We start from the raw sequence: 18,823 nt of genomic DNA, 5'->3' as shown, positions 1-18,823 counted from the left end.
GCACTAAATATACGGTAATGCACAATCTGTCAAACGCTTGCTGCTGTTACTGCTCTGCTCTGTGCTTTGTGTGGGAAAAGTGAACTGCCGTGAGCTGTGAGAATGACCTGACGCTGCCAGATGGGGGCGGTATTGTTTTCACAAATCTCATCAACAGATCTCGCGAGAGAATCCAGCTGGCTTGTAAGGTTAGAAGGTCTCTCCTAACATGTAAAGACTTCGGTTGTTATTTTATCATTGTGCACCGCTGTGACTGGAGCGTGTCTGTGTGTGTGTGTGTGTCCACTACATCAGTGGTTCTCAACGTGGGGTCCGGGGACCACCACGGGTCCTTGAGGGGGTTCCAGGGGGTCCCCAAAATTGATGAATTGTTAAACTTCACCATTATTTAAGTTACAAGACGTGAACACAATTAAGACATTGTAATCACAAGTTCACTGTTATCTCTGTTATCTCTCTACCTACAAGAGATGATAGTCATGGAATTCTGGCCAAAATCATATCTGACAGTAAATATATTCTCAGATTTGCATCCAAGAGACATAACACGGGGGATCCGTTTGTGCTGGCGCTAGAGAGCGATCAGTCTCTGTCTCGGGGGAACGTTACCTCTGCAGACTGTTTGTGCTGGCGCTAGAGAGTGATCAGTCTCCATCTCGGGGGAATGTTACCTCTGCAGACTGTTTGTGCTGGCGCTAGAGAGTGATCAGTCTCCGTCTCGGGGGAATGTTACCTCTGCAGACTGTTTGTGCTGGCGCTAGAGAGCGATCAGTCTCTGTCTCGGGGGAATGTTACCTCTGCAGACTGTTTGTGCTGGCGCTAGAGAGTGATCAGTCTCCATCTCGGGGGAATGTTACCTCTGCAGACTGTTTGTGCTGGCGCTAGAGAGTGATCAGTCTCCGTCTCGGGGGAATGTTACCTCTGCAGACTGTTTGTGCTGGCGCTAGAGAGTGATCAGTCTCCGTCTCGGGGGAACGTTACCTCTGCAGACTGTTTGTGCTGGCGCTAGAGAGTGATCAGTCTCTGTCTCGGGGGAACGTTACCTCTGCAGACTGTTTGTGCTGGCGCTGGAGAGTGATCAGTCTCCGTCTCGGGGGAATGTTACCTCTGCAGACTGTGCTGGCGCTAGAGAGTGATCAGTCTCCGTCTCGGGGGAATGTTACCTCTGCAGACTGTGCTGGCGCTAGAGAGTGATCAGTCTCCGTCTCGGGGGAATGTTACCTCTGCAGACTGTTTGTGCTGGCGCTAGAGAGTGATCAGTCTCCGTCTCGGGGGAATGTTACCTCTGCAGACTGTGCTGGCGCTAGAGAGCGATCAGTCTCAGTCTCGGGGGAACGTTACCTCTGCAGACTGTTTGTGCTGGCGCTGGAGTGCGATCTGTCTCCGTCTCGGGGAACGCTGATGACCTTCCAGGCTTTTCCGCTCAGCTCACTGGGGGTCACGCCCTGTCGGTAGAACACGGCGCGCTCCTCACAGCCGATACCCCACACCTGCACACAGCAGGCAAGCCTTCAGACAACTGGGATTGACTTGAATTAACAAATACATTCACCCCCCATATCGCCGCTGTCGGCCCAAAACCTTGTATCTCCAATTTCGGGCTTTGATGAAATATCTGGAAACATATCTGTATAAGCCTTTGTTTACAATCCTGTGTGGCTTATTTATACAATTACTGCACATGTACATTTTTTCATATACTGTATACCGGTATACATATTTAAAATAGACACTTTGCACCACACTTATTGTATAGTACTTACTGTGAATTTTTGCTAATGTCTAATGTACCCTTGTGCCTTGCCTGTTTAAACTTGTGCATACCTTTCTTTTTTCTGTCAGAACGACCAGCATGTTCCTCCCTGGTTTCCCATTCCCCCCGGCAAGTGGTTGTAAGTGAGCTCACCTGGTTGCAAGTGAACTCACCTGGTTGTAAGTGAACTCACCTGGTCGTTGAGGCCCACGTTGATCATAAGCATTTCGCCCACCATGCCGATCCAGCCGGAGCCACAGGGGTTGTGGGAGTTGACGCCGCGCCTGAACCACACCTGGCAAAGCAGGACAGAGAGGAGAGAGAGAGAGAGACATGACTGTCCCGTAACTGAAACACTCACAGGTCCAATCCCTGCAACGAGCGGGGTGTCCATCAAGAGCAAAGTGTCACAAGTCAGTGTCAAAGCCATCTTCAGCAAACCGCTGCACACTGTGGCAGTCACCCGAAGTGGTTCATAATTAAAGGCACAGAAAATAAACATATTCAAAATAACGCAGGAAATCCTTGTCTCGTATTCTAAATGTTAGTTTCTACATTTGATCATCAGTTTAGTTTGTACAGATGCAGCTATTGTAGATATCCACTTATTACATGCCTAATGCACTGCTCTACAATGTTTACCATACAAACATTATAAGACATTATAAACATTATATATAGCAGTATTTGAACAATTTTGTTCCACAATGAGATATCCATCCTTTAGCATATTATGGGTTAGAATTGGAGCCATCTTATAAAATAGTTTATTTTTTGAGGACAGTCTTACCCTGTTGTCCTTGGTGACGGCCCACACCACGTTGACTCCCACTGCTACATGAATGGCTCCCACCTCTGGAGTGGGAGAATCCACCACCACCCAGGAGGTACCTGACATGCAGAAAGTGCCATTCAGCTCAGGGTTTCTAACACCTTCAGCTCAGGGTTTCTAACACCTTCAGCTCAACACCTTCAGCTCAGGGTTTCTAACACCTTCAGCTCAGTGTTCACACTCCTTCCGTTCAGGGTTTCTAGCACCTTCAGCTCAGGGCTCCCACACCTTCTTAAACATCAAATTCACCAACTTTTCAAGCACATTCCAGACAAACAAAACCAAGGACAAAACCAGGAAAGGTGGCAGCACTTTCCAAGAGGGTTGTGTGAGGTGTTTGGAGATGTGGGTGTGTTTATATCTGCTTTTACAACCGCTGTGAAACTACCAGAAAAGAACTTTTAATCCCTCACTCTCATTGGCTTGTGGAGCCGGGGGAGGGGCCGTGTGCAGTCTGTTTACAAACACATGCTCCAATGTCCATGTGGACTTTCGTATATAGGCAAGTCATTGAGACCACTCAAAACCCGTATCTCTGAACACCGCAGCACAATCAGAAATAATGTAACATCCAGCCCGGTGGCTGTCCACTTTACCTCTGCAAAACATCCTGTATCCACTCTCAAATACATTGGGATTGAGGCTCTTAAACTGCCACGCCGAGGGGGTGACATCAGCAACTTGCTACTCCAAAGAGAACTGTTCTGGATACATACATTGGGCACTCTGGCCCCTAGAGGCCTTAATGAGGAATTCGATATGAGACCTTTTCTATAGAGGGTGATGTAGCCCTGTACTCCAACCTGTTACTAGGATGTCCCTATTGTGATGCTTTTCTCTCTCTATTGTTCTCTCTCTCTTCTGGTGTTAATCTCTATTACATAAGTGGTACTTCTGTATATATATTTTTTTTATATTTGCTAGTTGTTAATTTAAGTAATAGACTAGGTCCCCATTTCTACAAATGCAGTATGTTGTGGTTAATGGGGGCGCCTCCAGGGATGTATTTGTTTGGGCCTCTTCCAAATGAATTCTACTCGACTATACTTACTGTAAACCAGAGCCCACAAACTACTCCCTTATGGGGGGCAACTATAGTTGTCCTGCTTGTTTATATACAGTATATATATTCTTTTAGAATCTGTACATTTGTGTCTATAATACTTTCCTATGTGTGTAAATTTTTATATAACTTATTTTCTAATTGTTAATTGCTGAACACCTGGTGATCTGTCATGTGATGTATTGATACAGGTATTTAAGACGGCGTCTCTCTGCCACTTCAGAAAGCGTCTGAGGAAGGGCCGGTCTGGCCTGAAACGTCCCGCTGGTTTGCAAATAAAAAACCCAACGGGAGCTCTTTTGGTGTGCGGATCGTTCTTTTTCACTGTAACCTTTTTGATCCAGCACCCTGGCCCAGTGTGGCCCAGTTTGGATGTGCGTGTCCCTGTCTACTTTTTACAAACACAAGCCAGAAAAAGTTGCATAGTATACCTCTAAGACAAGTAAAAAATTATAATCAAAAGAACTTACATTTCTATTCTTGCACAAAATCTATAAATTCAAGCACTTTCGATGACCCATGTCTATTTATAGGCTCTTTCACACCGGCCTTGAAAGCCGAAAAATGCACGGAAAATAGGATCCGCGCCTCTGATGTGAAAGTCGTGAACGCGCGTTGGTGGATAATTGTTGTCCGCCTTTTGTCCCGCGACTAGACCTTGTCACAGCGCCGGTTTAGCAGGCAACCCACCTCCACTTGAAAGCGTTGTCGCAGCGAGCCGGAAAAGAGGTGCGAATGGTCAGCTCATTCATAAAAAAATTACAGGGGAAATCACCTCATGTAGCAAGAAAGTGCACGAGTGAAAGTAAAAAAAGTCGCCTATACAATCATGACTGCAGGGACGCCAGGAGGAATGCTCCGTGCCTAGTAAGTAGTAGGTTAGGCTTTATGCTCAAACAATTTTGACATTAGTAGGTAAAATTAACGGATATAATAATAAGCTTCAGAGGGCTATAGCTGTCTGTGGCAAGTTGGTCTGAGGATATTCCCTCTCGAAATCAGCTCTGTGCATTCCCTTACAAAAACTACTAACGTTATAGTAGTCTATAGGCTACTATTCCCCCGACGAATGTTATGCAGACTGCAGCTGTTTGATATGCGGGCGTCGTCTTTCAGAACGGCCCCTAATTAGGCTACTTGATGGGAATAATTTACTTTACAAAAAACTGGAACCAAAAGAAAAGAATTAGCCTTGTAGCCTACCTAATAGGCTACATGATGGTGTGTCTGTGATGCATAAAGTCGATCAGATGAATATTGAAAGCCTTGTTACCATGCATGTGGACAACACTTTCGTGTTTTATCTGATCCTTAACGAGCGCAGCTTTATCAGCTTATCCTTAACAACCGCAGCTGCACCTCAGCGATGTTTGGTTGTTGAATTCATTCGTTCGTCATACAGTAGGCTAGGCTACACTAACCTATGAAAATATTAATTTGAGCGAGGAGCTGAGTGGAAATGCCTCCAGCGGCTCGCCTTTCAATCCGGGAGCAGTGGCTGTCGCCTGAAAGCACACAGCAGGACGGGAATGTGGCCGTGCTGCTTGGCTCTGTGTGAAAGCAATTTCTGTGGCGAGGGTGCTGGCTTTGCGGGCTTTCTGAACTGCAATTTTGCACGATCTGTGTGTGAAAAAGCCTTATGTCTATTTCCCCCTCCCTCCCTCTCGTACCTTGGGGACAGTCTCGCCCGATGCCCTCCCGGACAATGAGCTGGCCCTCCCATAGCACGGCCCACAGCAGATCTCCCGGGCCGCAGCTGATCTGCACCACCTCCCCCGGCAGAGACACCTCCTCCCAGGAAGAGCCTTCGGGGTTCTGGTGGTAGATGTCCTGTCTGAACCACACCTGGATGCAGGGCGAGAGAGGAGTCAAGTCAAGTCAAGTTCATTTGTATAGCACATTTCATACACAGAGGCAATTCAAAGTGCTTCACATAAAATGGTTGACAGGAAAAGAAAAGAAAAGAAAAGAAAAGAAGAGAATAAAATAGACATTTAGAAGCATCACAACAAAACTTTAAAAGAGTATAAAAAGTGCATTAAGCAACAGGTGCAGCAGTTGCAAAAAGAGCAAAAAACTTATAGAGGACTCATTGGGTTTGCATAGTAGCTGTCAGCAGTTAAAAGCGGCGGTAAACATAAAAGTCTTTAGTCTATTTTTAAAAGTAAGTAAGGTTGGGGCAGATCTGAGGTCTTCAGGCAATTTGTTCCAGCTAGCAGAAGCATAGTGGGTAAATGCAGCCTTCCCATGATTTGATTTGATCCTAGGGACAGTTAATAAGCTGGACCCTGATGACCTAAGAGTTCTAGACGGTTCGTAGCGTGGGAGCAATTCAGCTATGTAGTTTGGGCCTAGGCCATTAAGTGATTTATAGACTAATAACAGTATTTTAAAATCTATTCTATGACACACTGGCAACCAGTGTAAGGACTTAAGAACTGGAGTGATATGATCAGCTTTCTTAGACTTCGTTAAAACTCTAGCAGCAGCATTCTGAATGAGTTGAAGTTGCCTAAGTTCTTTTTTGGAGAGACCAGAAAAAAGGCTATTGCAGTACTCTAACCTACTATAAATGAAGGCGTGAATTAGTTTTTCTAGATCCTGTCTGGACATGTATCCCCTAATTCTTGCTATATTTTTAAGATGATAAAAAGCAGATTTTCTAATTGACTTAATGTGGGAGTTAAAGTTGAGATCGGAATCAATAACGGCAAGATTTTTGACTTGATCCTTAGGAGGAGGGCTAAGATGAAGTGACAAAAGGGCGGTAACACCAGAGTGGTTTATTTGATGTCACATGACTGTGTGATGTGACCTTGCTGTGGGCATTAGTGATCATTAGATATGAACATACGTAATAAACACATCACAAAACATCGCGACAAAATGCAAAGAATAACTAAACCTTTTTATTGACATGTGCCATGCATTCACACTGCATTCACACTCACAATGTGATCGTTATTTTGTCTTGTGTTGTAAATCCAGCGCACACACTTTCCCTTGCAGCGGTGCGCTCCCCCCGCTAACAGAGAGCCATGCTTGTGAGCATAGGCTATTCAATGTTTAGGGTCTACGTTAGCAGTATTAATGCAGAAAGACCTAGGAACTGTATCGCTACATTAATACGCTTATACTTCTTATTTGTTTATTGTAATTAATTTGAAACTTTGTAAGATTACTACATGAAAGCAGCAACACACCCACTTAAACCAGACAGGTCACAAAATTAAAAATTCACTCATAACTTTTGTCAAATCCCAAGGCACATCTGGACTTGCCTCAAGGCACACCAGCGTTCCTCGACACACCATTTGGGAACCACTGCTACTCGATGCTAATCACACCTTGGTGGCGATTTTTCTAATTTGAGTATTTAATTGTCACAAAGTAAATAATTTATAGAGCATAAGTGCAAAACCTTGGACCCAGATAGCTGAGCCAGGATGGACTCTTGTGTTAATATATGACTTCTGTTTGGCAGAGCAGACTGCACACTCATTGCTCAAAAAACCCTAAAATACCCCCGACGGAGCAGGAACAAGCTACAGTACAATCAGAGACCTTCAATATAGAGACACCCCACTGCAGGCTCTGCCAAAACTCAGAAATGGTGCTCTGCCGAGTCTCCTAAATGGGCATGGTCATCAGCTTGTGATTGGCTGTCTGTCAATGGTATGAAAGTTCATTGACTGACCAGTCTCCTAAGTGGGCGTGGCAGTGGAGAGCCCTATGTGGCACAGATACAGGAAGTGACTGGAAGTTGGGGTGTCTCTATCTCTATAGAGAGCCGCAGGGATGACGTATTTTTGTAGTCAGAACGCGGAAGTCACGGACTTCCTGGTTCTTCACTGTTTCTGTCTATGGGATTTTTGAATGGGTTTTTGCCGCGATGCTTCAAATACGGGCTCTGGGCAACGCAAGATTAATCAAACGCGAACCAGAGTTCAGTCGGATAATCTTCACACATGAAGACCACTTTCATGAGTTTTGTAGTGTAAATGCGAGCCCTAGAAGTAAAAAGCTCGAGCTAAGCTAATCCAGAACTACACACTGTCGCATAGGCTTCCACGTCACGTCAGCACTGGACTGTTGTTGATGTGTGCACTGATTACCCCGGGCTGAACGGGGCTGAACCAGGTGAGGGAAAGAGAATGTCCGTGTTCGTCCTTTGAAGTGGTGACGTTATTGACGTATATATCGCCATCGACTCAACAGTGTAGTCTCATTTAGCCGTTTGCTAGCTAGCCGCCCTTTTAACACATTGAGTGCCAAGGACGTCTCTGGACGTCCTAAAAAAAAGTAACGAGGAGTGCCAAGGACGTCTGTGGACGTCCTAAAATCATAATTCATATTATTCCATAATTCTGCTGTTTAAGGTCGTACCCAGCCAGTGAGCATGAATCCCTTCAAGGGATCACACGGCGCCACCTTAAAACTCTATACGGGAGCTGCGGCACCCACCTCAGATCCTTCATTGTGCAGGAGAAAACGGAGAACGCCGTGATCAGAGAGACACCGACGCATGCTGCAGCCAGCCAGAGCCACACAGATTGCTCTGTCCGCAGCCACAGTTGGCTGCGATCCGAGCCCACAACTGAGCTCCTCCGCCGCCGTCTATCCGCCTGCACACAGCCCCTCCACACGACCACCCGCCAGAAAGGCAGCCCGAAGCCGAACGGCTAAACCTTCTCCCTCAGTCCCGCCTGCCATTTCCTCGTTGCACTGAAATCCGCCCGGGGCAAAAACTGAGGCTGCGAAGACAGTGTGGGGAGGAGCCCGCAGCTCCGGGGTGGAGAGGGGGGGGGGGGGGGGGGGGCACGCAGGCTGCACACAGAACCACACCATGTCACTACATCAGAAAACACCAGCCAGAGTCAGTGAATGCGCTTGAAATTAGAGTATTCATAAAAGTGACTTTATTTCGAAAAGTAAAAAAAGACAGCAGAAAACCCTTGAAAGTGCGCTTTTTTCAGAGGCTGTCATTTCATAATGGAACTGTCTAGAAACAAAATTTCTTCTTTGAAAGAAGTAGGAGTGTCCAATGTTTCATTTTGATGAACCCTGTTCATATAGCCCTAATAGAAAAAATTCTATAGCTGTTTTCAACTGAATGGAAGTGAATCTGGCACAGGCTCCAGACAATTTTACTGAAGCGCTGTGGCACTCAATGTGTTAACGGCAAGTAAAAGCTTCAAAACTCTTAAAAGTGGTCCTCGTGTGTGAAGATGATATTACTAAACACTGGTTCGCGTTTGATTAAGCCAGCGTTGCCCAGAGAGATTATTAGAAGCATCGCGCCAAAAACCCATTCAAAACTCCCATAGGCGAAAACAGTGAAGAACCAGGACTGTTAGCATCGATGATTTCCGGACTCGTTCCTGCGGCTCTCTATTAAAGGTCCCTGGTACAATGTCTGAAACTTGCCTTTGGGCACAGAGAGGCTGCACCTGTTTCCTCAGTGACACAATGCGGTACAAAATAAAATGTAGAAATGTCAGACGACAGTGAAAATATACATCTAAAATCACAGGGAATGTTTATCTGAGCACTACAAGAATGTTTTTCTAAACTTTTCCTCACTTTTTTGTGCAATTTCTAAACATATCAAGACCCGAAAATGGTTTAACTCTTTACCCATACAGTTCCAGACCTCTGTAGGAACCCTGTAGTGTGTGTGTGTGTGTGTGTGTGTGTGTGTGTGTGTGTGTGTGTGTGTGTGTGTGTGTGTGTGTGTGCGTGCGCACCTTGCCCTGCAGAGACACCGCCCACAGTGAGAGGCGGCCCATGGGCTCCTCGCTGATCTCCCACCCTCCACAGCTGATGTCGTTAAAAGGGTCCGGCAGACCAGACTGCTCCCAGGGGATCTGTCAAGACACACACACACACACACACACACACACACACACACACACACACACACACACACACACAAACACACACAAACACAAACACAAACACACACACACACACACATCAGTGGGGTGTAAGTCAAAAGTTTCATCACGATAGGATATTGTATAGACAGTTTTCACAGAATTGTCAGTCCTGTCAGTCCTGTCCTACTGTTCTAGCAAACACTGCAACAGGAAGTGAGCTGGGGTTCAATTCAAAACCATCTATAGATTATTTGGACAATGATACAATATTTGCTGACATCACAAAGTCTGCCACGATACCATATCGATTCAATTCAGGGCTTTGCGATTGATATGAGAGGATATCATAATGCATTTAACGCAATCAGAACAATAGCTACAAAAGTTAATACCTCATCAAGCGGTGATTAAGACTACGGTAATACTTTTTAAGGGCCTTAATTTTTCCCTAAATTGATTGATCAACTTTCAATACTTTTTAATGCTTTTCTCTCCTAACCCTAAACATCAGCTTTTTCCAAATTGGGGACATGGCTTTTGTCCTAAATTGGACAAGCCATCCCCAATTAACCTGTCTTAATCTGAAATTTCTGAAAATTAAAAAACTGAAAGAAAAAAGCATTAAGGCTCAGTCTCCATATCCTGCTCAATTAAGAATGTTTTTGGATACGGGTATAAAGACTTTTCGCACACTGGCAGAAGCTGCGCCAGTACTCAAGGAGATGGGGATTCATGTCCAGGAGGAGGAGGCGCACAATCCATGGAGCGGAGTGACGCAAGACGACTGGACTGTTGTGCGGGGAAGGAGAGAGAGAAGAGGACAGCCAGTGATGACAAGAAGAGACATGCAGACCTTCATAGACTTGGCCCCATGAGCGGCAGGGGGAGAAGACGAGAGGAAGCTGACTCAGCTGAGAATGACAGTAAATTGTCTCAAATGTTTTACGTGGCAAAAAGGGTTATTGGGGGACTGAAAATATGCTAGTTTAACTATGTTTGTCTTCAGTTTAAATGACATAATGGGTTTTGGAGGGGGGTAATTTGAGAGGAAAGATAACAAATTTGTCTTCTCTTAAAAAAAAGAGAGCTGCAACACAGAACAAAATCTAGAAGTTGCAAACGCACTTAGTGCAATCCCAGAGAGAATTCGCCACATCTCTCTGTTTTTTCTTTTGGAATGGGAACTGGGGGGTTAAACCTGGAGGTCACACACATTTTTCTTTTTTGGGGGTGTTTCTGTGTGTCGTTTTACACAGATATTTTTAGTTTATATGAGGTGCAGACTCAGGCTGAAATGTTTCATTTTGAATTGACATGAATAGGTTAAAACTTGTGTCCTACAATGTCCATGGTCTAAACCATCCCATCAAGAGAAAGAAGATATTGAGTCAACTGAAGAAATTACAATGTTCGATAGCATTATTACAAGAAACACATTTGGTTGAGAATGAATACAAAAAACTGAAAAGAGAATGGGTAAATCAAGTTTTTCATGCATCATATGGAAAGAGAAGGGGAGTAGCCATATTAATCAACAAATGTCTACCATTCACTGCAGAGAAAGTGATAAAAGATAATATGGGCAGATATATAATGGTTGTAGGCTCTGTAGGTGATATGACTATGTCAATATTGAATATATATGCTCCAAATGAGGAGAATGATACATTCTTTAAAATTATAGCCAAAGTAATAACTAGTGATGGAAAGGGGATGATATTAATGGGTGGGGATTTCAATACGGTGCAGAATGGCAAACTAGACAGATTACCACCAGAACAAGGACCAAGCACAAAGAAATCTAGAATATTAAATAATGTCATTAAAGAGCTAGGTCTGATTGACCCATGGAGGAATGATAACCCTAAAGGGAAGGATTATACATTTTATTCTAATCCACATGGCAGTTATTCCAGAATTGATTTTTTTTCTGTATCACAACAGCATATACATAAAGTTTTGAATTGTGGCATTGAGACCATAACTATAAGTGACCATGCACCAATAACAATGACTGTAATGATAGATGATGAATCCTTTTTTAAGTATTGGAGGCTTAATGTGTCAATTCTATCCAACGAAACAATAGTGGGGGAATTAAAACAAAACTTAAAGGAATATTTCCAAATAAATGATAATGGAGAAGTAACACCATCCATTCTATGGGAAGGGGTAAAAGCGGTTATAAGAGGGAAAATAATAGAGATAACATCTAGGTTGAGAAAAACCCGTCTGGAACAGCAAAGATGGTTAGAAAATAAAATCAAAGAACTGGAGCGGGAACATAAAAGAACATTAGATAACTCTATATTTCTTGAATTGAAAAGAATTCGACAGAGACTGGATGAACTTTTAATATATAAAGCAGAAGGAGCTCTACGTTTTACAAATCAAAGGTACTATGAGATGGGCAACAGAGCAAGCCGTTTATTAGCATTCCAGCTTCGAAAGGCCCAAACGAATAGGATAATTCCAAAAATAAGACACCCTAATTCCAAACAAGTTATGACAAAGCCAACAGAGATAGCAGGAGCTTTTGCAGAATATTATAAACATCTATATGATGATTCAGAGTCTGAGTTCATAGAGACAAAGGCACAGATATTTCTTAACAGACTAAACCTGCCGACTCTAACAGAACAAGAGGCTTCCATGATGATACAGCCAATTTCAATAAAGGAAATATTTGATGCTATAAAAATTCTCAAAAATAGTAAGTCTCCTGGTACGGATGGGTTCCCGGGAGAATTCTATAAATGTTTTGCAGAAGAGATCATACCAGTACTATCTAAAGTTTTCAATTATGCTTTATCATCAGGGGACCCACCAAAAACATGGTCAGAAGCCATCATTTCAGTCTTACATAAGGAGGGCAAGGACCCAGTATCTTGTGAAGGATATAGACCTGTTAGTTTGCTCTGCAACGATTTAAAAATACTAACAAACATATTGGCACAGAGAATGCAGAGATGTATAGCTAAGTTGATTAAACCAGATCAGACGGGTTTTATCCCTGCAAGACAGGGTGCAAATAATATTAGGAGAACATTAAATCTGATATCATGTACTAAAAACAGTCGTCGGCCTGCTATGTTGCTCAGCTTAGATGCCCAAAAGGCATTCGACCGGGTGAAATGGAGCTTCTTATACCATACTTTGTCTGTTTTCGGGTTTCACTCAACTTTCATAGACTGGGTAAAAATGGTGTATAAAAATCCAAAATCAAGGATCAGAGTTAATGGTTGTTGCTCAGATTTTTTTTATCTTAGGAGGGGGGTCAGGCAAGGAGATTGCTTGAGTCCATTATTATTCGCCGCGAGCATTGAACCATTGGCTGAATCAATACGACAGAATAAAGATATAAAGGGAATAAAGGATGAAGGGGGGAGGGAACATAAAATATCTTTATTCGCGGACGATATATTAACATATATATGTGAGCCATCCTCCACTATACCAGCCTTGTTGAATAACCTGAAGGAATATGGAGAAATATCTGGATATCTGACCAATGAAGACAAATCTGTAGCGATGATGCTTTCAGGTGAATGTCCAGCAGACCTAAAGAAAAAGGTTAATTTTAAATGGACGAATAAGGGGTTCAGATATCTGGGTATCATTATCACTCCTACCACTTCACAGTTATTTGAAGCTAATTATGGAAAGTTGATAACTGAGATTAAGAAAGACTTTGCTAGATGGGAGATTTTGCCTTTGAATTTGTTGGGAAGAATAGACACAGTAAGAATGAATATTTTACCGAGATTGTTGTTTCTGTTCCAGTCATTGCCTATTGGGGTCACTAATTCTACTTTTAAAATGCTAGATAAAATTATATCGAAATTATTATGGCAAAATAAAAAAGCTAGAATTAAATATAAGACACTTATTTGCCCGAAGGAGAAGGGAGGTTTGAGTCTTCCAAATTTAAAAAATTATTATTGGGCAGCGCAACTTAGAGCGATATTTTTGTGGATAACTAATGAAACGGATACGATGTGGGTGGGAATTGAGCAAAACTCATGTCGAAGTATACCCTTGGAATCACTTCCATTCATATCCGAAAGGGAATGGAGGAGACTCAAGGGCGGTAATGAGTGGATTAAAGGAACAATGAAAATATGGTCAGCCGTACGAAAGAAGTTAAAATTGTCAAAATCGATTTCTAGAGCTACTAAAATAGCAAGAAATCATGATTTTTTACCATCTCTTATGGACTCAGGGTTTAAAATATGGGCAAACAAGGGGTTGATATATATTGCACAACTGTTTAATGGACCAATTATGAAGTCATTTGAACAAATTTCAAAAGAATTTAATTTACTAGCCCATGATTTTTACAAATTCCTACAGATAAGACATTACCTTGAGAAACATGAGGAGTGGGAGAATATTTGTAAATCACCTTCCAATCTAGAGGAGCTGATTATGTCATTTACAGAAGGAGAGAAGAAAAGTGGGATTGTATCACAAATTTATAAAGCATTACAACATGAATCCAATGATAACAATATGTATGTCAAAGAAAAGTGGGAATTAGAAGCAAATATAATAATTACAGATGATCAATGGGAAGACACATTCGAAGCAGGACATAAACTAACTAACAGCCCAACATGGAAAGAATTTGATTGGAAGGTGAAAATGAGATATTTCAACACTCCTTCTATTATTTCAAAATATAATAATACGTCTGAGTTATGTTGGAGGGGTTGTGGACTGATGGGAGACTTCACACATATTTTTTTTGACTGCCCGAAGTTACTGGAATTCTGGAAGGATGTCCAAAAAGAGATTAAACAGATTCTGGGCGTTGACATTATTTTAGAGCCAGCACTTGTGGTACTGGGCATACCTCCTGACAATGAGATGGATAAAGACTTAATCTATTTATTGAGAATTCTGTTATTAATAGCGAAAAAAATGATAACAGTCTCATGGTTGAAGCCGCAGCCCCCCTGCATAACACAATGGAGAGAACGAGTAAAGAGTGTCTTTATCATGGAAAAAATAACAGCAAGATTACAGATGAAAGTAGAAAGGTTTGATGTAAGATGGGCTCCAATACTTGTAATGTCTGACCTGTAATTACCTCTTTTTCTTTCTTTTTTTTTTTTTTCTTTTCCTTTTTTTTTTTCTTTTCTTAATTTCTTTTCTGCACATTTTTCTTTTATTTATAAACATATGATGATTATGGTTAAATCAAAACATGTTTAGACAAATGATACAGTGGATAACAAATGTCAAGGATTACATGTATGCAACTCAAACTGTTTGTCTTATTTGTGAAATAAAATAAATAAGTTCCAAAAAAAAAAAATCTGAAATTTGTCCACAAAAGTAGCCCATAGAGACACTGTGGAGTGCGTCATCATTCAGAAACCACGCCCAAAACTGGGGGAAACAAAAACTCCCCTCCCCAATCCTGGCGTTCTCCTATCTATAGTCGTGTTTCCATTACCCTCATAAATGCGCAAAATCTAAATATCGCAATAGAAATTGGGTAATGGAAACACGTAAAGTTCGAAAAACCTCCCAAATATCGCAAAACGTTTTTGCGCTCTCATGAGGTGGTTTTTCAGACGTGTCGATATAGCAGTTTATCGCAAAAGTGTAATGGAAACAGTTTTTTCGCATTAGCACGTCATGTGACCCATTCTGCTTTGGAAAAGCAGCGAAAAATGAGGAAGAAACGGTTCGATAAGCCGTGGCAAAACCTCCGCAGCAATGGAAAACTTTGAAGCAACGCTAGCAGAAAGACGAGTGTTATGCAAAATAAATATAAAATAGATAATGTTTAATGGCAGAAATCGGTCCATGGTGACAGGCTGCCTGTGTGCGCGCATTTGGCACAGCGCGAGATAAGGGATGAAAAGCAAGCACACACCGGTGCGGTGCGTGCTTCTGACTGAAGTGAATACAGTGACTGTGAGTAATACATTACACACGTTTCAGGTGCAGTGTTATAATTATAATAGCTACACAAAATTGTGATTATTGACCAAATCAGCCTTTTCCCCCCTCCATCTCTAAATCGGACCAGTTGTAGGCTATTAGGCTATTAGGCTTTTTTCCTCTGCCTGTCGCGCTCACTGCATTCACCGCAGCCAGCAACATTTTGCAACTAATTTTATTTTGAATTGATAATCAGGCTCGTTTATATGTGTTGTAACTTCATGTTGTGATTTGCATTGACCATTGGTTGGATTTGAGCATGCAGGGGACGGGATATGGGGCAGATCCACTGTGGCAGGCAGCTGCTGGTAGGCTAATGGGAATTGCGTTCAGGTGACAAAACTCAACTTCATAGTAGGGTCATCTGTGGCACTTCCGTGACCGTGGAGAGCGAAGGTCCGTTTCTCAATGGATTTGTCATCTAGGAGGGTTAATAAACAAATTTAGCCGGGGTGTATTTTTAAAAAAGGCGGGGAAAATATTTGAGAGACCAAAATCCAAAATGTCTGCCGTGGAAATGAACTTTTTAATGGTTTGACCTACAATGATGCACAATACATGGTTTCAGAGCTTATTCTGGTCAAGGAATACATATTTGGTGTTTATATAATGATTTGACTTATTTTTGACCTTCAAATCCAAGATGGCTGCCAATTTTGAGGCAGTTTTTTCAAAATCGTCATAGAGCCTTCATATTAGGCTTGAATGACAGGTCTTCTCATGATGAGTTGAATAATATACAGTATAAGTACACAGAAGTAATCTCTGAGGTCAATAAAGTCAATGTTTTTGTGTAAACAACAGTTGCTGATTTGCGGTTTCCCATTAAATAGGGTAGGCTACTGAGAATATGGTGTCCAGTTCATCCCATCACATTTTCATAATGAACCAAAAACAATTTTACACTATAGCCTAACATAAAATAGTATTCTGTATGCAAAGCTAGCAAGGTTAGTTGCTTGAGCTGAATTTAAAGGTCAACTCAAAACAAACAATGAAATTAACTTTGAAATTAAAACTGAATCCTAGGCTACTAAATTTCATCAGCACACAGTAAAGGAAACTTGTCTTTGAACTCAGCTGACTGTCTAGTCCTAATCCCTGTTGTGCAATGTCCCTTTTCAGTGAAGTTTTTGTTTTTGTTAAGAGTATGGACTTTTAATCTTGACCTTGTTGGTAGGCAACGGCCCTTTTTCAGTCAAGCATTTTCAGATTAGCTCAGTCAGTCTGTGAAGCAGTCAGTGTCAGCACTTGCGCGAGCTCGCTTTTTCTCTAACTAATGTTAACATTACACACTTTAAGAGACTTTCTTTGAGGATATCAACGTTATTCACTAGTCTAAAGATAGTTCTACCATCAAGAACATATAAAACAAAAGCAAAAACAATTTTTATTTGCAGAAGTCATCATTGATATTTGGTGTTAGCTAACGTTAGGTAACGTTATTATTTTTAGCTAAAGTTAATGTGATCTGTCTCCACACTTCTGTCAACTGACATATGCATTTGCTTTTGAAAATAAACAGCCTGGCTTGCTTAAGCATAACTGAAGATTAAATAGAAATATAACATGATGAATGCATGTACCGATTGGTTGCCCCATCTTCCCAGGAGGTAGTGGTGTAAACATCATCAAATTTATCAAGTCCTGACCAGTCTTGGGCTTTTAATTGTAAGCTGTCCCATTTGCCTTGATTTATTGTATCGGTGGGCTTGCAAGGCTTGTCACATTTTAGGACACATTCATAGGACATTGTGTGCTTTGTCTTTCATTGGGAGGGAAAGCAACTCGCTATTATATTACTGTTATATTATATTGCTGTTATACGCTGTTTATTTTCAAAAGCAAATGCATATGTCAGTTGACAGAATTGTGGAGACAGATAACATTAACTTTAGCTAAAAATAATAACGTTACCTAACGTTAGCTAACACCAAATATCAATGATGACTTCTGCAAATAAAAATTGTTTTTGTTTTTGATGTTCTTGATGGTAGAACTATCTTTAGACTAGTGAATAACGTTGATAACCTCAAACAAAGTTTTCTTTTTCTTTTTTATATATTCCCCCCCCCCGATTTTTTATCCTATTTTTATCCCCCATTAGTGCTAACGTAATTTCTTTATCCTGGTTGCTACTCCACCCTCTGCCGATCTGGGGAGAGCCGAAACTGGCTCCATGCTTCCTCCGAGACATGGGCAGTTAGCCAGCCGCTTCTTTTCACCTGACAGGGGAAGCTTCACCGGTAGGACATAGCACGTGGGAGGTTCACACTATTCCAACCAGTTCCCCTCCCTCTGAACAGGTGCCCTTAACGACCAGAGGAGGAACCACATTAGCAACCAGGATATTGCATGTTTTTGGTGAAGGGGGTTCCTATATGAAGGAAACCCCCGGGAGGCACGGGGAGAACATGCAAACTCCACACAGAAAGGCCCTTTTGACGACCCCACCAGGGCGGTGGGCACTCGAGGACATGCGGACGGGCACGCATTCCTTCAGCGTTCACATCGCCCCAGGTGGGAATCGAACCCACGACCTTCGAGCTGTGAGGCGATAGTGCTTACCACTACACCACCGTACCTCCTTTTATATCCTCAAACAAAGTGTCTTAAAGTGTGTAATGTTAACATTAGTTAGAGAAAAAGCGAGCTCGCGCAAGTGCTGACACTGACTGCTTCACAGACTGACTGGGCTAATCTGAAAATGCTTGACTGAAAAAGGGCCGTTGCCTACCAACAAGGTCAAGATTAAAAGTCCATACTCTTAACAAAAACAAAAACTTCACTGAAAAGGGACATTGCACAACAGGGATTAGGACTAGACAGTCAGCTGAGTTCAAAGACAAGTTTCCTTTACTGTGTGCTGATGAAATTTAATAGCCTAGGATTCAGTTTTAATTTCAAAGTTAATTTCATTGTTTGTTTTGAGTTGACCTTTAAATTCAGCTCAAGCAACTAACCTTGCTAGCTTTGCATACAGAATACTATTTTATGTTAGGCTATAGTGCAAAATTGTTTTTGGTTCATTATGAAAATGTGATGGGATGAACTGGACACCATATTCTCAGTAGCCTACCCTATTTAATGGGAAACCGCAAATCAGCAACTGTTGTTTACACACAAACATTGACTTTAGTGACCTCAGAGATTACTTCTGTGTACTTATACTGTATATTATTCAACTCATCATGAGAAGACCTGTCATTCAAGCCTAATATGAAGGCTCTATGACGATTTTGAAAAAACTGCCTTTTAGAGCCCAAAATTGGCAGCCATCTTGTATTTGAAGGTCAAAAATAAGTCAAATCATTATATAAACACCAAATATGTATTCCTTG

General features: G+C 42.0%; 1 protein-coding gene across 1 annotated transcript in view; it reads right to left on the bottom strand.

Moving 5' to 3' along the window:
• tecpr1a (tectonin beta-propeller repeat containing 1a) overlaps positions 1–18,823 on the bottom strand; it is a 40,500-nt gene that overhangs the window by 13,860 nt on the left and 7,817 nt on the right. The window contains exons 5-9 of the mRNA XM_083634612.1: positions 9,396–9,515; positions 5,319–5,493; positions 2,544–2,644; positions 1,947–2,048; positions 1,342–1,490 (exon numbers count right to left, since the gene is read on the bottom strand). Coding sequence (XP_083490738.1) covers positions 1,342–1,490; positions 1,947–2,048; positions 2,544–2,644; positions 5,319–5,493; positions 9,396–9,515 — 647 coding nt within the window. The remainder of the gene's footprint in view (positions 1–1,341; positions 1,491–1,946; positions 2,049–2,543; positions 2,645–5,318; positions 5,494–9,395; positions 9,516–18,823) is intronic.

Source organism: Poromitra crassiceps (genome assembly GCF_964638095.1).
Source record: "Poromitra crassiceps genome assembly, chromosome: 4".
In the NCBI taxonomy this organism is placed as follows: Eukaryota; Metazoa; Chordata; class Actinopteri; order Beryciformes; family Melamphaidae; genus Poromitra; species Poromitra crassiceps.
This window is presented reverse-complemented; position numbering and strand designations above follow the sequence as displayed.